The 21447-nt window shown below is 41.4% G+C and overlaps 1 protein-coding gene across 1 annotated transcript in view; it reads left to right on the top strand.

Annotated features, from left to right (window-relative positions):
- The first annotated feature begins 16647 nt into the window (after positions 1-16647).
- Positions 16648-21447, top strand: part of ST6GALNAC1 (ST6 N-acetylgalactosaminide alpha-2,6-sialyltransferase 1) — a 38813-nt gene continuing 34013 nt past the window's right edge. Inside the window, exon 1 of the mRNA XM_061613380.1 lies at positions 16648-16763. Coding sequence (XP_061469364.1) covers positions 16648-16763 — 116 coding nt within the window. The remainder of the gene's footprint in view (positions 16764-21447) is intronic.

Here is a 21447-nt window from a genome sequence, read left to right as displayed (position 1 = left end):
TTTTCTCTCAATGTGTAGTCAAAGGCATGTTTGAAGGCATTGGATTATGAAAGAGACTCAGGGGTGGAAGGAAGGCAACCTGCCTTTAAGAGGAAGCATATAGGACATTTTCACATGAAGCTTGCATTAGCTTTTCTTCACAGTGTGGTCTGGGGGTAAGCATTGTGCTTTGAATCTCCTACCTGATTACTAGCATCTCTCCTTTGCATAAACCTGAAGGGAACTGAAGGGATTACTACAGTTCTTGGAGGGATTACTCGACCCTACATGATTGAAGAGCACAGGATCTCCTTGAAACCTTTTCAGCCTATGCCACGTGCTGTTTGTTGCATGGGTCAGCTGGAGAAGATCCACTTCTCTGCCTCCGTCGCATCCTCAAGTAGCCGTCCAGTGGAGCTTTTCCTTATTGTTAGGGGTCTGTTGACATCAACTCCAGGAAATGGAGTCTTAGACCTTTCGGAGGCCCACTGTGAATTATTTGTAAGGCACTTTAAGGGTAAAGTTGCTTAGGTCTGTAGCAGTCTTGATGCCCCATCCACATCTACTGTAGTCCCCAATGAGGTGTCCAGTGCAACGTCTGCTGAAACTTCTTCCGTTTCAGTTGATGTGGCTTGCAATGATGCGGCCAGCAACGTGTCCTCTCAACCTTTGCCCTTCTTGGCTTATTAAAGCTTGCCGAGGGGGCTTGACCCAGTGGATCCAGGGTGTGGTCAATGCATCATTACGGGTGGGAGTGGTTCCAGCCACCCTGAAAGAGGCAGTGATCTGACCGCTCCTGAAAAAGCCCACCCTGGACCCATTGTTGTGCGAGAATTACCAACTGGTCGCAAATACCCCCTTCTTAGGGAAGATGATTGAGAGGGTTGGGGCTCAGTAATTGCAAGTACTCTTGGATGAAACAGATCATCTTGACACATTCCACTCTGGGTTCAGGCCTGGTTATGGGACTGAATCGGCCTTGGTTGCCCTGATGGATGACCTTTATCAGGAGAAGGACAGGGGGAATGCGACCCTGTTACTCTTACTTGATCTCTCAGAGGCTTTTGATACCATTGACCATGGTATCCTTCTGGGACGACTTGGTGAGATGGGTATCAGAGACACTGTTTTACAGTGGGTCCGATCTTACCTCCAGGGTCATTTTCAGAAAATAGCATTGGATAGTTGTCTTTTGGCCCCCTGGCAGTTGTGCTGTGGGGTGCTGCAGGTACCAGCTGGTCCCCCATGCTGTTTAACATCTATATGAAGCCCTTGGGAGTGGTCATCAGGAGATTTGGTGTGAGGTGTCAGCAGTACACCAGCTCTATTTCTCTGTAACATCTGAATCGGGAGAGGCCGTGCAAGCCCTGGACTGCTGCCTGGACTCAGTGGAGAGCTGGATGAGGGCCAATAAGCTGAGTCTGAATCCTAGCAAGACAGAGGCACTATGGGTTGGTGGTTCCCAAGTTCAGGTAATTGGTCAGTTGCCTGCTTTGGATGGGGTCATACTCCCTCTGAAAGAGCAGGTACATAGTCTGGGGGTGCTCCTGGATCCATCGAGACCCAGGTGACCTCAGTGGCTAGGAGTGCCTTTCACCAGATTCGGCTGGTAAGACAGCTGCAGCCGTTTCTGGACCAGGATAGCCTGACCACTGTTGTCCATGCACTGGTAACCTCCAGGCTGGATTACTGTAATGTGCTCTATGTGGGGCTGCTCTTGAGGTTGGTCCGGAAGCTGCAGCTGGTGCAAAATGCGGCAGTGAGACTGCTCACTGGGGCAGGGTATCGCCAACATGTCACCCCGCTGCTGAAAGAATTGCATTGGCTGCCCATTTGCTACGAGGCCAAGTTCAAGTTCTAGTTTTGGTGTACAAAGCCCTATACAGCTCGGGACCAGGATACCTGAAAGACCATCTTATCCCTTACATACCCAGTCGATCACTGCGCTGTGCAGGTGAGGGCCTCCTGCAGATACCAACTTATCAGAAGGTCCGTTCTGCACAACATAGGGAGTGGACCTTTAGGGTAGTGGCACCTACACTTTGGAACTCCCTCCCCTTAAATATTAGACAGGCATGGCCATCTCTGTTAGTTTTTCGGTGCCTATTGAAGATCTTCCTCTTTCAACAAGCCTTTTAAGTTGAGACCTTATCCCAGTCTGCTTCTGTGTTGGAATTGCTTTTTAATGTTTTTAAAACTGTTAAAAAAAAACAATTTTTTTAAGATGTCTTCAAAGATGTTTTTAAAGTTGTTTTGTTTTACTGTATTTTAAAGTCTGTTTTTATGATGTTTTAAAGTGTTTTTAGTGCTTTTGTTTGGCACCCTGGACTCATGCTGGGAAGAAGGGCAGGATAGAAAGAAAGAAAGAAAGAAAGAAAGAAAGAAAGAAAGAAAGAAAGAAAGAAAGAAAGAAAGAAAGAAAGAAAGAAAGAAAGAAAGAAAGCATTTCTTGGGGACAGAGAAATGCAGTTAAAATTCCAGAGAAGACAAAATTGGGGAGGTCTTTGCCAATGATGTTCACTCCCCTGATCATGATGCTGCTAAACTGCTCCAACCAGACATACGCTATAAAAATACTTCTGAAGAGCAAATATTCTTTTAGGACTAGGCCTGATTAAGCAAACAGAGACTCTCTGGTATGTTCAGAACACATTGCCCAAGTCAAGACAATTTCCTACTGGGAAGAGCAGAGTATCTTCTTCACTATAACACTGAAACCTCCATGTAACGATTGATAGGAACCGGACTTGGCAGCAAGGTTGTGTACCACCATCCCTCCCTCCTGCAACCAACCTCCAAGGTATCCACTCATTTAACACTTGCTAATTCACTTTAAATTATCTATGGTCTGGAATGGAAACTCAGTTTGAAAGGAACCAAGCAGCAAAAAAAAGCCCAACGAAAGCACCAACTCCTGCAACAACAAGCAGGCCATGTCCCTGTATTGTTTAGTTAAAGATGTATACCTCATTTAAACCAGATCTACATGCCTTTTGAAGTGCTATACATACCAAGTGCATCAATAATAATAGAACATGAATGGAAGATGGCAGCTTAGGTGGAGGAGCCTGTGTTTGGAGCTCCTGCCGCTTGCCTTTTTTAACATCTTTTAACATCTTTTTAACACCATCTATGCTTATCTGGGAGTGTGTGGGGGAGTAAGTGAACGTGTGAAAGATTCTGGTGCCATCCACTTCCCCCCCAGTTCCGAGAATAGTGACTACGTTGTGGATGCTGAGGACGGCTGGGCTCGAAGTAGGAGAGGTAAAATCGAAGCCGGGGCTGAGCAAGGCCCCCTACCTCTCCAGCTGGTGTCGGGCCGCACCGCGCGGCGCTCCCTGTTGCTGCCGTCGGTTTCGGCCGCGGCTTGTGGGCTCTGCTTGTGGCTGCCTGCCGTTGCCCTGTCTCCTGCCGCTTGCGTCGTTGTGCTCTTTGTTGCCGCCGTTGCGGCGCTTCCTGCTGTCGTCGCTCGTGCTGTGCCTTTGTCGCTTCCCGCTGTCGTCGCTGTCTTCGCTGCCGCGGCTGTTGTGTCCTCGCTGTCCTCGTCGCCGTGCTTCGTTTTCTGCCTGTGTGGCTTTGGTCGCCTTGTTGCTTGTGGGGACTGTGGCCGGGCGTTGCTGGGCGGCGGCTTTGGTTTTCCATCGGGGGCATGGCTGTGCCCTTCATCGCTGCTGCTGTTGCTGCGCTTCATTCCTATCATGGCTTGCGTTCCATCGTTCCTGTGGCTGGCTGGCATTCTTTGCTGCTGGTGTGGTTCCATCTCTACCTCTGTGGTTTGCGCTTGCCTTAGTGGCCCCCACCTTTCGTTGTTACTGTCATCTGGACCTTCTGCAGGCGGCGCTTCTCCCGGGAAGAAGAACGGTTCGAGAGCTGCGTTGGTGCGCATGGAGAACGGGACTGCGGTTGTCATGTAGACTTGAATTGGATGAGTGGATGTTTGTATGACTGTATGTTGTGAGTGTGTATGTATTTTTATTTTATTTTATTTTTATTTTATTTTATTATGTGCCTGGGCGGGAGGATAGGGTATTGGGAGGGGGGACCAGAGGGGGCCCCTGTTAGCGTAGTGATGGGTAATGGGAGGTATGGCGTTGTGAGGAGGACATGCCAGTTGAGGGGAATTCGGCCCAGACAATTGGTGGCTGTACCGTGTTCCGGTCCTCCCCACATCCACAGGATTGCTGGTAGTTCTATCAGCCAACTCTCAGATCTCCAGATGCTGCTGCTTAATGCCAGATCGGTAAATAATAAAGCTTCCCTCTTCCATGATTTAATTGTGGATGAGGCGGCCGATCTGGCGTTTATTACTGAGACCTGGGTGAGCGATCTGGGAGGCATTAATCTCTCCCAGCTGTGCCCACCTGGGTACTCGGTTCAGCATCTGGGTAGATCCGAGGGTCGGGGAGGGGGAATCGCTGTGGTCTATAGAAGTTCCATCCCTCTCGTTAGGCACCCTATCCAGGTAGCTAATGGTCTGGAGTGTCTCCATATTATGTTGGGTCAGCGAGACAGACTGGGAATACTGTTGGTGTACCGTCCACCCTGCTGCCCAACAGCTTCCCTAACTGAGCTGACGGAGGTGGTCTCGGGTCTGATGTTGCGATCCCCCAAATTTTTGGTATTGGGGGATCTCAACATTCATGCCGAGACTGCTTTGTCTGGGGCGGCTCAGGACTTCATGGCCTCCATCACAGCCATGGGGCTGTCTCAATTTGTTACTGGCCCTACGCATATTTCGGGGCACACTCTAGACTTAATTTTTGCTACTGAAGCAGGGGATGGTGATCTGGGAGTGAGGGATTTTACAACTATTCCTCTGTCATGGACAGATCATTGCCTATTGAGGTGTAGGCTCACAATGTTTTCTCCCCTCTGCAAGGGTGGAGGACCAATTAAGATGGTCCGTCCCCGGAGACTAATGAATCCTGAAGGTTTTCAGAAGGCTCTGGGGAGTTTTCCGGCTGATAAAACTGACGCTCCTGTCGAAACCCTGGTCAATCTGTGGAATACGGAAATGACCCGGGCAGTTGACGTGATCGCCCCGGTGCGCCCTCTCCTCTGCAGATTATGAGAAATGGCTGCCGAGAGGAAAAGATGTTAAGTTCGGAGCTCCCTGGATACTGGATTATCTGATTAGTGAGTTGATCCAAACAACTGATTCATCTTATTAAGTTCATCTTATTAAGTTTTACTAAGACATTTATATGAGTGATATAACAAGTCCATCAAATTAAGAAGAAAGTGAACATGAAAGATGACTGCTAACATACCCTGACTTAATTCTAAACGCCAAATATACGCGAGATAAAGATAAAGAGACTGAGCTACATCATTAAGAGTTGAGAGTAACTTCAAGGACAAAGACCTAATTATATCACTAACGACTCATGAAAGTTAAAGAGAAAAATACTGAAGATGTTTAACAACCTATTTAGAAGACAGGCAGTAAACAGAAATGGTTCTTACCAGAAGTGCTTGTAATAAGTTGGGCGTTTCTGTTACTTTAGAGTCGACGCCGCTTGTTTCCAGACAACTACACTTTAAACATAAACAAATGGAAATCACACAATTTTACAAGGGAAATATCAAAACCAGCAGTAAAGAAAGTGGAAAAAAAGAGATAGCGAGTTTGATAGCTCTACAACCCTCAAGTAACTCGAAACAAGATAAGAATGTCCTTGATGTTTCTTTAACTAACATGGATATACTGACTCAAAAGAGAAAGAGTTTTTCTGGTATGAACCTGGCAGAGGAGATATTGCAAATAGGACAAAAAGATATAATTTTGAATTATGAGGATATATATATAGCGGATTGTGTAAATAATTTATCAACATCTAGCTCCATGCCTACCTTAGAGTCATCCCATAAAGAGACGATACAGGAACTAACATCAACAAGAAATGAAGAAATCCTAACAACTTGTTTCTCAAGAAAGAATGTAGCAGATCAATCAGATTTAAGTGTATGTGACTTTATAGATTACATCAACTCAATATATAAAGAAGGGGGGAAAGATGCTACAAATGAGCTACAAAAAAACTATGCAAATGAAGTGGAACATTTGGATGAAGTTAAAGTGACAGAACCCCAATTAAGAGAAGAATGGTTTACATCAGTAAAGAATTACTTCTCTCAAATAGGGACATACATAGCAGAGTCAAATTCTCTTATAACGACGCTTATTCAACTTGTTACAAAAATAGATGAGCAAACTAATTTCAGGAGTTGCAATATAATACAAAAATCACAAGAGACTCAGACTAAGATGCAAGAACGTAAAGAGGATATTACAAATAAGATTGGTAAAAAATGTCAAAAAGATCAACAAAGAAAGAAAAGTAAAAATATAAAAAATCATAAAAAACCTAAGAAGACATATATGAATTATGGGAAGATATTTCAGCTATTAGATGTCCCTAGACAAGATTCAAAAAAGAAAAATAAAAAGGGAAAGAAAAGAAGAAAGAGAGCAAGGAAAATGAAAGAAAAAGTGATATCACAAGAATCTAAAACATTACAAACACCTGAAATATCTGAATTAAATCAATATCTACAACAAGAAATACCCTTACAAAAAATAGAGGAACCTAACCATGTCATTATGGAACAAACTCAAGCAGGAAATGTTTGCAACAAAGATATAAGGGAAAGCAATAAAGTAGAAAAATCATATTGGAAGTTGACATTGAATAAGAAGAAATTAGCATTTCTAAACTTCCCCAAGCCAAAGAAATGGCTTAATTATTATCAAAGAAGACAATATATGTGGGAGATATTGGAGAGTATCATACCTGGGTCAATAGATATAGATGCAATTAATAACGTACAATATCTGTTCTATACTAAAACTGCGTCTAGAGCTATTGTAACTTTCCATGATTCCGAAACAACAAACAAGATATATACAAACAGAGAAAAACTATCTCTCTATTTTGTATGGGTTATTAGATGTTTCGATAACTCCAATTCACCAAGTCCTCTCCTGAAAATGACATCACCAATAAATGACTCTTACATGCAAGAAAAACAACTTATGAAAAAGAGAGATACAACAGAAGAAACCGACTCACACTTTACTCCAGAAGATCAACATTTAATTTATTTATTTATTTATTTATTTATTATTTTATTTTATTTATAGACCGCCCATAGCGAATAGCTCTCTGGGCGGTGAACAGCAGAGTTAAAATACAAAGTTACAATAAAACATACAAAATCACAACAAAGTAGAATAAAAACATTAAATATAAAACATGAACGTTAAAATGCCTGGGAGTATAACCAGGTCTTAACCTGGCGCCTAAAAGAAAGTACCGTAGGCGCCAGGCGTATCTCCTCAGGTAAGCTGTTCCATAGTTCGGGGGCCACCACAGAAAAGGCCCTGGATCTAATAACAATCCTCTGGGCATCCTGATGGGTTGGTACCCGGAGGAGGGCCTTAGATATTGAACGAAGTGAACGGGTAGGTTCATAGCGGGAGAGGCGTTCCATCAGATATTGCGGTCCCACACCGTGTAAGGCTTTATAGGTCAAAACCAGCACCTTGAATCTGGCTCGGAAACGAATAGGTAGCCAGTGCAAACGGGCCAGGACAGGTGTTATATGCGTGGACCAATGGGTCCCCGTCAACAACCTGGCTGCCGCATTTAAATTTAACATCTACTTTAAATAGAACGAAGACTCAGACCTTTTCCCCAGAAGAGTTGTTATTACTTGATTTATATCCTAAGTTTAATGCTGATGAGAAAAAAGAGACAATAAATAGACTCAAAAATTTGATTCGACTTATGGAAAACTGAGAGGAAGAAGACAATCTAGGGGATATACAAAATCTCATTTCCACAACTAATTCTATGGACAAGGCAGATGCTTTGCGAGTTCAAAATAATGAAAAAGCATCTTGGGATAACTCTCTAAACCAACCAACCCCGAATTGACAACAAAATCATCCAATAAGCGCTGACAAGAGTAAAGATGAGATGGGACAACAACCTTCAACCATAGATAATACAGGCAATTGACTTAAAGTTGACATGAAGGGAAAAGAGTTGCATATGATATCATGGAATATTTCCGGTTGGGCCAATAAGTCCACAAACCAAGACACCATTGACTTTTTATCTCATTACGATATAATCTCACTTCAAGAAACATGGTCTATGAACAAACCCAGTTTAGATGGATATATACCCTTTCACTTATTAGCGACATCAAGTGAAAGAGGAGGTAGACCCAAAGGGGGGATTTATATATTTATCTCGACCTCTTTGAAAACTAAAATAACACCATTAGGTAATTTACAAGACTTGGCTATTGCTCTTATCCTGGAGTTCAGTCAAAATGCAATAATACTTATTAATACCTATCTACCACCGGCTCGAAATAATAAGATTGCTGATGAAAGAATTTTGCTGCTTGAGAATTTTATAACAAAACTGATGATAGAAAACCCTCAAAAAAGATTAATTTTGCATGGAGACTTCAATGCAAGAATTGGCACTTCAGATCTGGCCTTATACGAAAAATATCATCAAATGACTCTGTTACCACCAGAGATTAATAACATCCCTCCACGCAGTTCTAAAGATAAGGGTATGAACCACACAGGATTAATTTTAATGAAGATGTGTATGGTGGTTAATCTAACCTTGTTGAATGGTTGTACCTCTGGAGATGATATGGGGGATCTTACGTATTATTCAACGGTGGGCTCGTCACTAATAGATTTAATGTTTGTGTCAACAGAACTTTTTTTCTTAGTAAATAAACTAAATATAGTTAATCGACCAGAGAGCGATCATTTACCAGTTACAGTTGAAATCGATATGAACTCAGAAGAGGTTCACTTACCACGCAAGACATTCTCTAATAATGAAATAGAAATGCGATCCACCAAAGTTAAATGGTTACCTAAAATTAGCCTTGAGATCACTAATATTCTGAATTCCTCGGCAATGGACACAATTAAAAAAGAAATACTAACACCTATTACTGAAATTAACCCACTTATAACTTTACAAAAACTTATAACAACTTTACAAACATTTATTCTAAATTGTGCATGTTCCCATAAATTCTCTCATAAACCTAAATCTAAGACGTGGTTCGATAAGGAATGTGCTGAGGTCAGAAAACAAATGACAGCTACTTACCAAAAATTGAATGTCTCGAGATCACGTGATGATTTACAGGCTTACTGTGAAATAAAGAAAAAATACAAAGATCTAATCAAATTTAAAAAACAACAAGAAAGAAATAAAGTATGGCAGAAACTATTTGAAGCTGCCAAATTAAAAAATCCCAACTCTTTCTGGCGGCTTGTAACGGCACATTGGCCGAAGGCCCAGCACCATAATTCTGCAAACATTCCACCTCATATTTGGGAAGCCCATTTTCGAAAATTATATTGGGAGGAGATTGATATCGGATTAACACCATGTATGTTTGATGAGAGAATCCAGGAATGGGTGCCAGTAAACAAAAATGAGGTCATTTACTTAATCAATAAATTAAAATCTAATAAAGCCCCTGGACCTGATAACATTCCCCCAGAAGTGTTTAAGGAAAATATACATTGGTGGGCCCCGGTGCTAGCCTCACTATTTACTTATATTGATCTAACACTTGAAATACCAAAAGATTGGGGAATGGCTACAATAGTCCCAATATACAAAAAAGGACCTGCCAACGATCCGAACAACTATAGGCCAATCAACTTGATAAACACAATCAGTAAATTATACGCGGCCCACCTATATTTAAAACTAGCAGATTGGATTGACCAAAGTAATATCATAACAATCGAACAGGCAGGATTCCGCCCGAATAGATCAATTTTTGACCACATATTAGTTTTACATCATTTAGTAGACAAATATGCAAATAGGAAAGGAGGGTCTTTTTATACGGCCTTCATAGACCTAAAGGCGGCTTTTGATTCGATCTCCCACACTCGTCTTTGGTCAAAACTTAACTATTTAGGTATGGATAAACGTCTTATAGCTCTGATCCAAGGATTATACAAAAATACCTCGCTTCAAATACGCTGTAGTATTAATGGCCACTTAACAAATCCAGTACCAACATCAAGAGGTGTGAAACAGGGGTGTGTACTATCGCCAGTCCTATTTAACATCTATATCAACGACATAGTACACAATTTAGCACCAGTTTCATCCCATCCTCCTATTTTGGCTAAAAAACCATGTAATATCCTTTTATATGCGGACGATATAGCCTTATGTTCAAGGACTCCAATTGACCTTAAGCGACTTTTAACTAAACTGGTAAGTTACTGCTCCACCGAACTATTAACTATAAATTACCAAAAGACAAAAATAATAGCATTTACTAAGAAAAAATCTAAATCTGATTGGCAAATTCATGGATACAAAATAGAACAGGTGAATTCCTTAAAGTATTTAGGCTATATATTTCAATCCTCTGGCAGCTATTTGATGCATAATCAGTGTATGATTATGAATGCACGGGGAACTTTAAAAGCACTATTGGCATTTTTTTATACAAGAGGAGGTCAAACTTTTCTTCCAGTTATGAAGATTTTCAACACCAAAATAGTAGCCCAACTGACTTTTGGATCCCAAACAAATGTAAATCAGAAATTTAGTTCATTTGAAGCAATACAAACTATCTTTCTGAGATCCATTATGTCAACCCCGACATGTGTATCTAATAACATTCTAAGACTCGAAGCAGGGGCTCAAATGATTGAAATGATTTGTTAGGCACTGGGGAACATTTTGGGACAAGCTGGGCCTGTACAAAAGGGACGGGCTCCACTTGAACCAGAATGGAACCAGACTGCTGGCACTTAAAATTAAAAAGGTGGCAGAGCAGCTTTTAAACTGACTGAGGGGGGAAACCCGACAGGAGCTGAGAAAGGTCCGGTTCGGAATAAACCTCCCCCCTGGGATAAAAACCAAAGAAATGATGAAATTTTAAAAGGGGTAGGCCTAGAAGTAGGCATTGTGAGAGCAGGGGCACAGGATATAAATTCAGAAGAGCAAAATTACCACAGGCCTAACCACAAGTGCCAAAGACACTTGAAGAGAGACACTGCTTACAAGTGCCTGTACGCTAATGCTAGGAGCCTGCGAACCAAGATGGGAGAACTGGAGTGCTTGGTCTTAGAGGAGAGCATTGATATAGTGAGCATAACGGAGACCTGGTGGAATGGAGAAAACCAGTGGGATACAGTTATCCCTGGATATAAACTATATCGGAAGGACAGGGAAGGACGTATTGGTGGCGGAGTCGCTCTATACGTGAAAGAAGGCATTGAATCCAGCAAGCTCGAAACCCCAAAAGAGGCAGACTCCTCCACAGAATCGTTGTGGGTGGTGATACCATGCCCCAGGAGGGACTTAATACTGGGAACGATCTATCGTCCCCCTGATCAAAATGCTCAGGGAGACCTGGAGATGAGATATGAAATTGAGGAAGCATCCAAACTAGGAAATGTGGTAGTAATGGGTGACTTCAACTACCCGGACATAGACTGGCTGCATATGTGTTCCAGTCATGACAAAGAAGCAAAGTTTCTAGATATTCTAAATGACTATTCCCTAGACCAGTTGGTCATGGAACCGACCAGAGGGACGGCAACCCTGGACTTAATCCTCAGTGGGGACCGGGACCTGGTGCAAGATGTAAGTGTTGTTGAACCGATTGGGAGCAGTGACCACAGTGCTATTAAATTAAACATACATGTAAATGGCCAATTGTCAAGAAAATCCAACACAGTCACATTTGACTTCAAAAGAGGAAACTTCACAAAAATGAGGGGATTGGTAAAAAGAAAGCTGAAAAACAAAGTCCAGAGGGTCACATCACTCGAAAATGCTTGGAAGTTGTTTAAAAACACTATATTAGAAGCTCAACTGGAGTGCATACCGCAGATCAGAAAAGGTACCGCCAGGGCCAAGAAGATGCCAGCATGGTTAACGAGCAAAGTCAAGGAAGCTCTTAGAGGCAAAAAGTCTTCCTTCAAAAAATGGAAGTCTTGTCCAAATGAAGAAAATAAAAAAGAACACAAACTCTGGCAAAAGAAATGCAAGAAGACAATAAGGGATGCTAAAAAAGAATTTGAGGAGCACATTGCAAAGAACATAAAAACCAACAACAAAAAATTCTATAAATACATTCAAAGCAGGAGACCATCTAGGGAGACAATTGGACCCTTGGATGATAAGGGAGTCAAAGGCGTACTAAAGAACGATAAGGAGATTGCAGAGAAGCTAAATGAATTCTTTGCATCTGTCTTCACAGTGGAAGATATAGGGCAGATCCCTGAACCTGAACTAACATTTGCAGGAAGGGATTCTGAGGAACTGAGACAAATAGTGGTAACGAGAGAGGAAGTTCTAAGCTTAATGGACAATATAAAAACTGACAAATCACCGGGCCTGGATGGCATGCACCCGAGAGTTCTCAAAGAACTCAAATGTGAAATTGCTGATCTGCTAACTAAAATATGTAACTTGTCCCTTGGGTCCTCCTCCGTGCCTGAGGACTGGAAAGTGGCAAATGTAACGCCAATCTTCAAAAAGGGATCCAGGGGGGATCCCGGAAATTACAGGCCAGTTAGCTTAACTTCTGTCCCTGGAAAACTGGTAGAAAGTATTATTAAAGCTAGATTAACTAAGCACATAGAAGAACAAGCCTTGCTGAAGCAGAGCCAGCATGGCTTCTGCAAGGGAAAGTCCTGTCTCAGTAACCTATTAGAATTCTTTGAGAGTGTCAACAAGCATATAGATAGAGGTGATCCAGTGGACATAGTGTACTTAGACTTTCAAAAAGCGTTTGACAAGGTACCTCACCAAAGGCTTCTGAGGAAGCTTAGCAGTCATGGAATAAGAGGAGAGGTCCTCTTGTGGATAAGGAATTGGTTAAGAAGCAGAAAGCAGAGAGTAGGAATAAACGGACAGTTCTCCCAATGGAGGGCTGTAGAAAGTGGAGTCCCTCAAGGATCGGTATTGGGACCTGTACTTTTCAACTTGTTCATTAATGACCTAGAATTAGGAGTGAGCAGTGAAGTGGCCAAGTTTGCTGATGACACTAAATTGTTCAGGGTTGTTAAAACAAAAAGGGATTGCGAAGAGCTCCAAAAAGACCTCTCCAAACTGAGTGAATGGGCAGAAAAATGGCAAATGCAATTCAATATAAACAAGTGTAAAATTATGCATATTGGAGCAAAAAATCTTAATTTCACATATACGCTCATGGGGTCTGAACTGGCGGTGACCGACCAGGAGAGAGACCTCGGGGTTATAGTGGACAGCACGATGAAAATGTCGACCCAGTGTGCGGCAGCTGTGAAAAAGGCAAATTCCATGCTAGCAATAATTAGGAAAGGTATTGAAAATAAAACAGCCGATATCATAATGCCATTGTATAAATCTATGGTGCGGCCGCATTTGGAATACTGTGTACAGTTCTGGTCGCCTCATCTCAAAAAGGATATTATAGAGTTGGAAAAGGTTCAGAAGAGGGCAACCAGAATGATCAAGGGGATGGAGCGACTCCCTTACGAGGAAAGGTTGCAGCATTTGGGGCTTTTTAGTTTAGAGAAAAGGCGGGTCAGAGGAGACATGATAGAAGTGTATAAAATTATGCATGGCATTGAGAAAGTGGATAGAGAAAAGTTCTTCTCCCTCTCTCATAATACTAGAACTCGTGGACATTCAAAGAAGCTGAACGTTGGAAGATTCAGGACAGACAAAAGGAAGTACTTCTTTACTCAGCGCATAGTTAAACTATGGAATTTGCTCCCACAAGATGCAGTAATGGCCACCAGCTTGGATGGCTTTAAAAGAAGAGTAGACAAATTCATGGAGGACAGGGCTATCAATGGCTACTAGCCATGATGGCTGTGCTCTGCCACCCTAGTCAGAGGCAGCATGCTTCTGAAAACCAGTTGCCGGAAGCCTCAGGAGGGGAGAGTGTTCTTGCACTCGGGTCCTGCTTGCGGGCTTCCCCCAGGCACCTGGTTGGCCACTGTGAGAACAGGATGCTGGACTAGATGGGCCACTGGCCTGATCCAGCAGGCTCTTCTTATGTTCTTATGTAACCAAAATTTGGTTAATGAGAATTAATCTATGGTTAAAACTTAATTTTAACCCAATAGGTATTGCTCCAGATATTCTGATTGATAATCATCAATCCCCTTGGGCGAAATCAATTACAGACAAACTATCACAGATAGGCTTCTCAACACATCTTATTACATTTATGGGTTATGAAGCTGCGTTGGTTGGAATAAGACAGCGTCTGTCTGATATAGACCACCAACAGCAATTACTTTTAATAAAAAATCAAAGACACAACCAAAATTTTTTTAAGCCAATGCCTTATTTACTGACTTTAGAAATACCTAAACATCGCAAAGCCTTTACTAAGATCCGACTAGATGTGATGCCTTCAGCTGTTATGGATGGCAGACTACTCAAAATATCATATAAAGATCGAGTATGTCTTTGTGGAGAAGGTGATATGGAAAACAATAAACACATACTTCTTCACTGCCCCCTATACAAGACATTAAAGCAACAAATAATTACCCCATTGTTAATAAACATACTTCACAAATCTGAATTAGATCAATTAGAATATCTATTGGGAGAAACCTCCCCCAAAATTACACTTCAAATAGCAAAATATAGTGTAGCCGTGCAAAACATTCGATCTAATATTGTAAAAGCTATTTCTTTCTGTAAATGATAATCATAATTTGTCATACTGGATTAGATATCTATTGTCAAATGTGTTGTCTTAATAAGTTATTATAAAGTGCCAAGCGATTGATTACAGTTAATTTAAGATGATATGTTAGATATATTAATATTGTAAATTAAAGTTTAACCTTGACCTCACGGAAATTTAACTAACAAATCTAAGTTTTAAATGTTCTTAAGTTATTTTAAAAATTCATGTTTTTTATATATAAAACTATGTATTAACTAAAATGTCATATAGCATATTGCTACATGTATGTTTTTGTCTTACTATGTTTTAAGCTGAGCTATGGTCGAATAAAGATTGGATTGGATTGGATTGGCTCCGTGGTTTACCCCGGAGCTAAGAGTGATGAAGCAAGAAAGGAGACAGCTTGAGTGCAAATGGAGACGAACTCCCGACGGCTGTGGTCTTGCACTTGTGAAGGTCTCTACCAAGCTCTATGTGAAGGCGGTGAGGGCAGCGAAGAAGCAGTACTTTGCTGCCTCCATTCAGTCATCTTCTAACCGCCCAGCGGAACTTTATAAAGTTGTTCGGGGACTTTTACACTCTGGTCCTCAGAACGCAATAATACCATCAACAGCCTGCTGTAATGAGTTTGCGAGACACTTCCAAGATAAGATCACGAACATCCGCCGGGACCTTGACGCCAATATTGTAGCAGTTGAGCCTAATGAGGTGTCCGGAGCACAGTCCTGTCCTGTTTTATTGGATGAATTTCAGTTGGTACAGCTCGAGGATGTGGACAAGGTGCTTGGACAGGTGCGGGCGACCACTTCTGCTCTGGATCCTTGCCCCTCATGGCTAGTAAAAGCTAGCAGGAACGGAACAGCCGGATGGGCCAAGGAGGTGATCAATGCCCCTTTACGAGAGGGAGTGGTACCACCCTGCCTGAAACAGGCGGTGGTGAGACCGCTGCACCTGTAACGTTCAGAGTATTTTGGTTATTGGGTGATATACAAATATTGTTAATAAATAAACATGTGCATTGTAACATTGCATATATAATCATCTTTTAATTTAGAACAGTGTACTTTATCACAGCCGCATAGTTGATAATTCCTATTCTATCATGATATATGTGTATATATTTAAAATCTTCTATAATTAGAAGGTTAAATCCAGCATTATGCAAGGAGACTTCCATTTGTACAATGAGAATTCCTCATCTAGAGGATCCCCCATCCTCCTTTGCATCTGGTCACCTATTCCTGCATGAACAAAATTAATTAATTCATGAATGAAAATGCAAACAGTGCATATTTCTTTAGAAACACCTTAGATCTTATGCAGTCCACACCTATGCATATTTACTCAAAGAAGGAAGTTGTACAGAGTTTAGTGGCACGTGCACACATGCACACACACTAGATGGACAAGAAGACAGGATGTCTGTGTCTTCATTCAGTAAGTGTTTCAAAGAGAGACTTTTGGCAGGTGCGGCTTGTTCTGCAGAAGTGGGATAAAGCGGCGCCTGCTTAAATGCCTTCTTCTCCCTAACTTTTCAAAGCGAAAACAGTGCTGTTCCTTTCCCCATCCGCTCACCTTGTATACACACACATTTTATCTGCTCAGATAATATTTGCCTCCTACAAGCAAGCTCTTATTATTATTGTTATTAAAGAAAACTGTTTTATGGGGCTAACGAGATATGTAGGACCCACTTGTTTGACTTGTGGGTGTTTTTCTGCTAGCACATTCTACCCACAAGAGCAATAAGCCTGACATGAGGAAGTAAACTTCTCTTGTCTTTTTGGCAAAGGAATGAGGCTGAACAGTCCTAGAATGGAGTGTGTGCCCTGCCCTCCCTGTCAAGGGGATATCAAAGGAGCACAGCTGTAGGTTTGGTCATTCTGCAAAATACCTGTGGCAAGGAAGGTAGAGACTTCCTGGGATGTCTAGCTGGAAACCATGAGACCAATCAGGAGGCGGTTTCCTAAGGGGTCCAGGCTGCTTCTCATAGGCTTTTTGTTCCTCATTCTGTCTTTTGCTGCCTACATTGGCTTTACAGAAAAACATGCATACAGGTAAGAGGAGATCCATCTCCTTTTCAGATGTACTTTGTGTATTGCTTGCTTTAACAAGCTTAGCTGGTCTTTCCTTACACTGAAATGCATAGCATATCATACTTACCCATCTTTATCTTCTCTTTCATGGACACATCAGCACGTCCCCTAGGCAAATAAACTCTTGTGTAACTTGAAGTTAAAATAATATTTTCTGTCAACAGCTCTCTTTTATCTACACGGCCACAGCCAGCCTTCCTTGCAAAGTAGGACTGCCACGTTTCCAGGTAAAATAAATTTAAAAAATAAGCACCAACATTTATAAATATGATTCAGACATGGCAAAGCACAACAGAGTTACTGTCTCTCAGCCTAACCTACCTCACAGGGTTGTTTTGAGGATAAAATGAGGAGAGTTAGGAGAACCATGTATGCCACCTTGAGCTCCTTGGAGGAAATGTGGGATATAAATAAATAAATGTAATAAAGAAGTATAGTTTGAGACCAGAATTATTAGCAGTAGGTCCCAGTTCACAGAACTGTATTAATGCTACTCATTAAGTAGTTTGGTAAAGCAGTAGTACTGAAAATGTTAAGTTTATTTTTTTATTTGGATTTGTGAATTGTTTATTTCTAATAAACATATTAACTATCCTATTCTGATAAATTTATTTAATTTGGTTTCAATCTTTCTCAGTTAAACCTAAGTCACTTAAAAACTCATTTAAAGAAAGCAGTAACATTTGGTTTGTGGTAAGATTTAGGGAGAGGGGGGCTATCATACATCTTGCCCTGGGCTCAGTGCCAGCTCTCAGCTGCCTTGCTGTTATCAAGTTGTTTGGGACTTTATATGCCAATAATAAAACCTTGAACTTGGCTCAGTAGCAGATAGGCAGCCAGTGTAGATCCTTAAGTGCCAGTGTAATGTGTGCATGGCTAAACATACCACTCAGTACTCTAACTGCAGCCTTCTGCACTAGGCACAGTTTCCAAAGCAGGCACAAGGGCAGCTCTATCCAGTGCACATTACAGTAATCTAAATGTGCGGTTACCAATGTGTGGACCACAGTGGAGAGGCTATCCCTGTCCAGGAGTGGCCATAGGTGTCCGACCAACTGCAGTTGGTAGTGAGCATTCCATGCCTCAGAGGTCACTTCAGCCTGTAGTGACACAGGGCTCATATCCATAGGAGCATTTCTTTGTAGGAAATACACTGCACTTACCTCTGCAACAGATTTGCACTGTCTGCAGTTCCTGCTTAATGTTAGCTGCCAATCATTTTTTCCCATTTACACAAGTAGGCATTCCTCGCTTTTTCCTTGTGACCCCGCCCTCTAATTATACATTTCCACTCCACTAGGTGATCAAGCATGCTCAGTCTGTTCTACCAGCTGCAGTAGGTTTCTTTAAAATAAACCTGGAAGTGTGAATATCTGTATTTACCTTGGTATGATATAGCTGAAATACAAATCTTTGTTTGAGCAGTGTTGTGCTTTTGCGCACAAGTTAGGGGGAAAAGAAAATAATGGCACTGTTTGCAGCAACATAAGAAAGGCCAGCAGAATGGAGGAGAGCAGCCAGAAGTTGCTAGTCAGCCCACAGGAAATGAAATGAAAGAAGGGAGGAGGAGATAGTGGGCATGGAGAGGGAAACAATCAACACACCCACCTAAAAGCATTGAAGCAAAGAGTTTGCAAGCACTAGAGAAATGGAGTGGGGACTTCTTTTTCCTTTCACTTTTTGTATTGTCAGTGGATTAGGTTAGTACGGATTTTCAGGAAAAACAGTGTGATAGCTTCTGTTTGGCAGTAACATCATGTAAACCAGGCAAATTTAAAAGAGATGTGAGCAGCACCAAACAGACAGTAAACCACCATGTAGATGAGCTCAAAGATGGATCTTCTATTATTTATTTATATATATATATCCCACCCTTTCTCCCAGAAGAAGTCCAGAGAGGCAAACAAAACACTAAAAACACTTGAAAACAATTTTAAAACAGACTTTAAAAGATATTAAAACAAAACATCTTTAAAAACATTAAAATATCTTTTAAAAAGCTTTAAAAACATCTTAAAAAGCAATTCCAACACTCCCAGCCTATGTACTTGCTCCATCAGAGGGAGTGCAACCCCATCTCCATCAAAACAGGTAAACATCCTGATTGCCAGACCCAGGAACCACCAACCCAGAGGGTCTTTTTCCTGTTAGGATTCAGACTCAGTTTATTAGCTGTCATCCAGACTGTTTCTGTATCGAGGCACTGGTTCAGGCCATGTACAACCTCTCCTGACTCAGATGTTAAATAGAACTGGATATTGTCCACGTATTGGTGAAACCACTCCAAATCTACTGACCACTCCCTACATCTACATATAGATGCTGAACAGAATTGGGGACATTGTAGTGCCTGTGCAACCCACAGTTCAATGTCTGGGGGTTAAGGAACAATCCCAGTGCCACTCTCTAGAAGCATCCTCGCAGGTAAGAGCTGAACCATCATTGTACAGTGCCTCTGACCCCCAACCCATGGAAACAATCCAGAAGAATACCATGGTCAATGGTATCAAAAGCTGCAGAGAGATCCCAGCAAGATGAACAGGATTGTTCTCTTTCTGTCTCTCTCCTGGAGAAGGTCATCCCATTATGTTCCAAAACCAGGCCTGAACCCAAGCCTGAAGTGGGTCCAGAAAATAGTTTCCTCTAAGAGCACCTGGAGTGTCACTCAAGACTATTTTTTAAACACCACCACACACATTTTAGGTGAAATGAATATGTATTCCAGGTGCGGCAGGCCTGGGGGAAAAATGGAAAAATGCGGACCAGGGGGAATTCTCCCCAAAATGGAAAAATGGAAAAGTTTGGGCAATGACATGTAAAGAGTGTTTCAATCTGGGCAAACCTACAATTTTTCAAAGTCCATGATCAATATAATGACAAATAAGCAGAAGCAGAAACTCATAGTGATTAAATTTCATGTAGTATTGACTGAGTTTTGATGTTCCTCCCCTTTTTTTCTCAACTCTTTCTACGGAAATGAGTGATTTATGTCTGCATGACGCTGTGGAGGACTGGAGGAGACATAATAATTTTCAGAATACATAATAATGTCCTTTTTTAGTATAATATTGATGGTTTCTCCTATTTTTATTGGGGTTAGAGATTCTAGATTCCTTACAGTTCAGCAGCTTGTAGCTCCATTTGTAACAAAAAAAATTAAAAAGTAAATTCAATTTGTAATTATTGTCTGAATAAACTGTACTTTTAATATACCAAACATGTTGATCTAATTGCAAACCAAATTATACATAATATATTGTATGCTCCTATAGTAAAAAAAAGTGACTTTCAATCTGTAAAGGGTGCCAAAAATATAAACATTAAATATTTTTCCATTTTCCTCGAGGGAAACCTAGTTTTTTTCCCACGGCTTTGCAATTTCTGGAAATTTTACATCTCTTGTGGCAATGTATCCACTGGTTGGCCCCTACTGGTTATGGCCCTGACTGATTATCTGCCTGCCTTTCTAATGGTTCCAACATCAGATATTTGGTCCAACATGCTCCCTCCCTGATGGGTTTTCGCCAAACCTTAAAAACCTGGCTATTCAGGCGGGCCTATGGGATTGGGGAGGATTAATTTTATAAGGTTTTAAATAGAAATTGGTTTTAAATTGATTATGATTGTGTTTGCTTGTATTTTATTTTGTATTATGTACTGCTCTCTATTATTGTAAGTCGCCTAGAGTGTCCACTAACCTGGACAGATAGGCGACCAACAAATAAAATTTATTATTATTATTATTATTATTATTGGGCCAATCAAATAAGGATCAAGTATTTTAAAAGCATTATTAAAACCACAAAACAGACGCTCCGGTATCTGGTTTTCATATTGATTTGATTGCAAATCAAATTATTTAAGTGTTAATTGAAACAATGAAATTGACTTCTAAAGCATTTATTGACCTGAATGTAGACTTGACAGCTAGATCGTATGGAGGGGGTAGCCCCTGGTTTTACCAGCAAGCAAAATGGTATGAGCAGTCCTAGGCAGCAGCCTTCCCTGAGCTGGCACCCTCCAGATGTTTTGGACAATGATTCCCATCATTTGTGAATGAGGCAGATGGGATGGAGGACAACAGGTCCTAGGCAGAGACCTTTGCCCCTTTTGATTGTCCCCCCGCTTCTGCTTACAAATGCCTGCAATTGTAGCAGGGGGCCAATGGGGAAGCTTTGCTCAGTTGCTAAGATTGCCCTGATTGCTGAAGAGCTGGGGGCAATCCTGACTTGCTCACAAATGTTCATATACAGAGCTGGTGGGGTGAAAAGCTACATTCTACATAGTGGCATTTTTAGTTTCCTTGAATATTTGACTGCAGTCAAATAATAGGTGGTCAACTGACAATTATTTGCCCAGTTCATTGACTGGCATGCCAACCCTATTCCCCTCTCAAATCTGTACTTTCAATTTAAAGCATCAATAATTACCAAATATTCAGCACAGTTTAAATCATTCTTTGGAGGCATGTCTGTCAATTTTGGAGCACAAACAATTCCTTTTTGTAACTGTATACCTACAATTATTTACAATTGCATCCTGCTGTTAAAGCTGCTGGAGGTGGAGTTTGGCAGCCATCTGGTACTTAATATGTTTGCATAGGGCTGCATGTAGAACTGCATTCACTCAGGCTTGTCTGAGATAA

Source organism: Rhineura floridana, chromosome 3 (genome assembly GCF_030035675.1).
Source record: "Rhineura floridana isolate rRhiFlo1 chromosome 3, rRhiFlo1.hap2, whole genome shotgun sequence".
Classification (NCBI taxonomy): domain Eukaryota; kingdom Metazoa; phylum Chordata; class Lepidosauria; order Squamata; family Rhineuridae; genus Rhineura; species Rhineura floridana.
The sequence above is the reverse complement of the archived record's forward strand: the minus strand, read 5'-3'. Positions and strand labels throughout refer to the sequence as shown.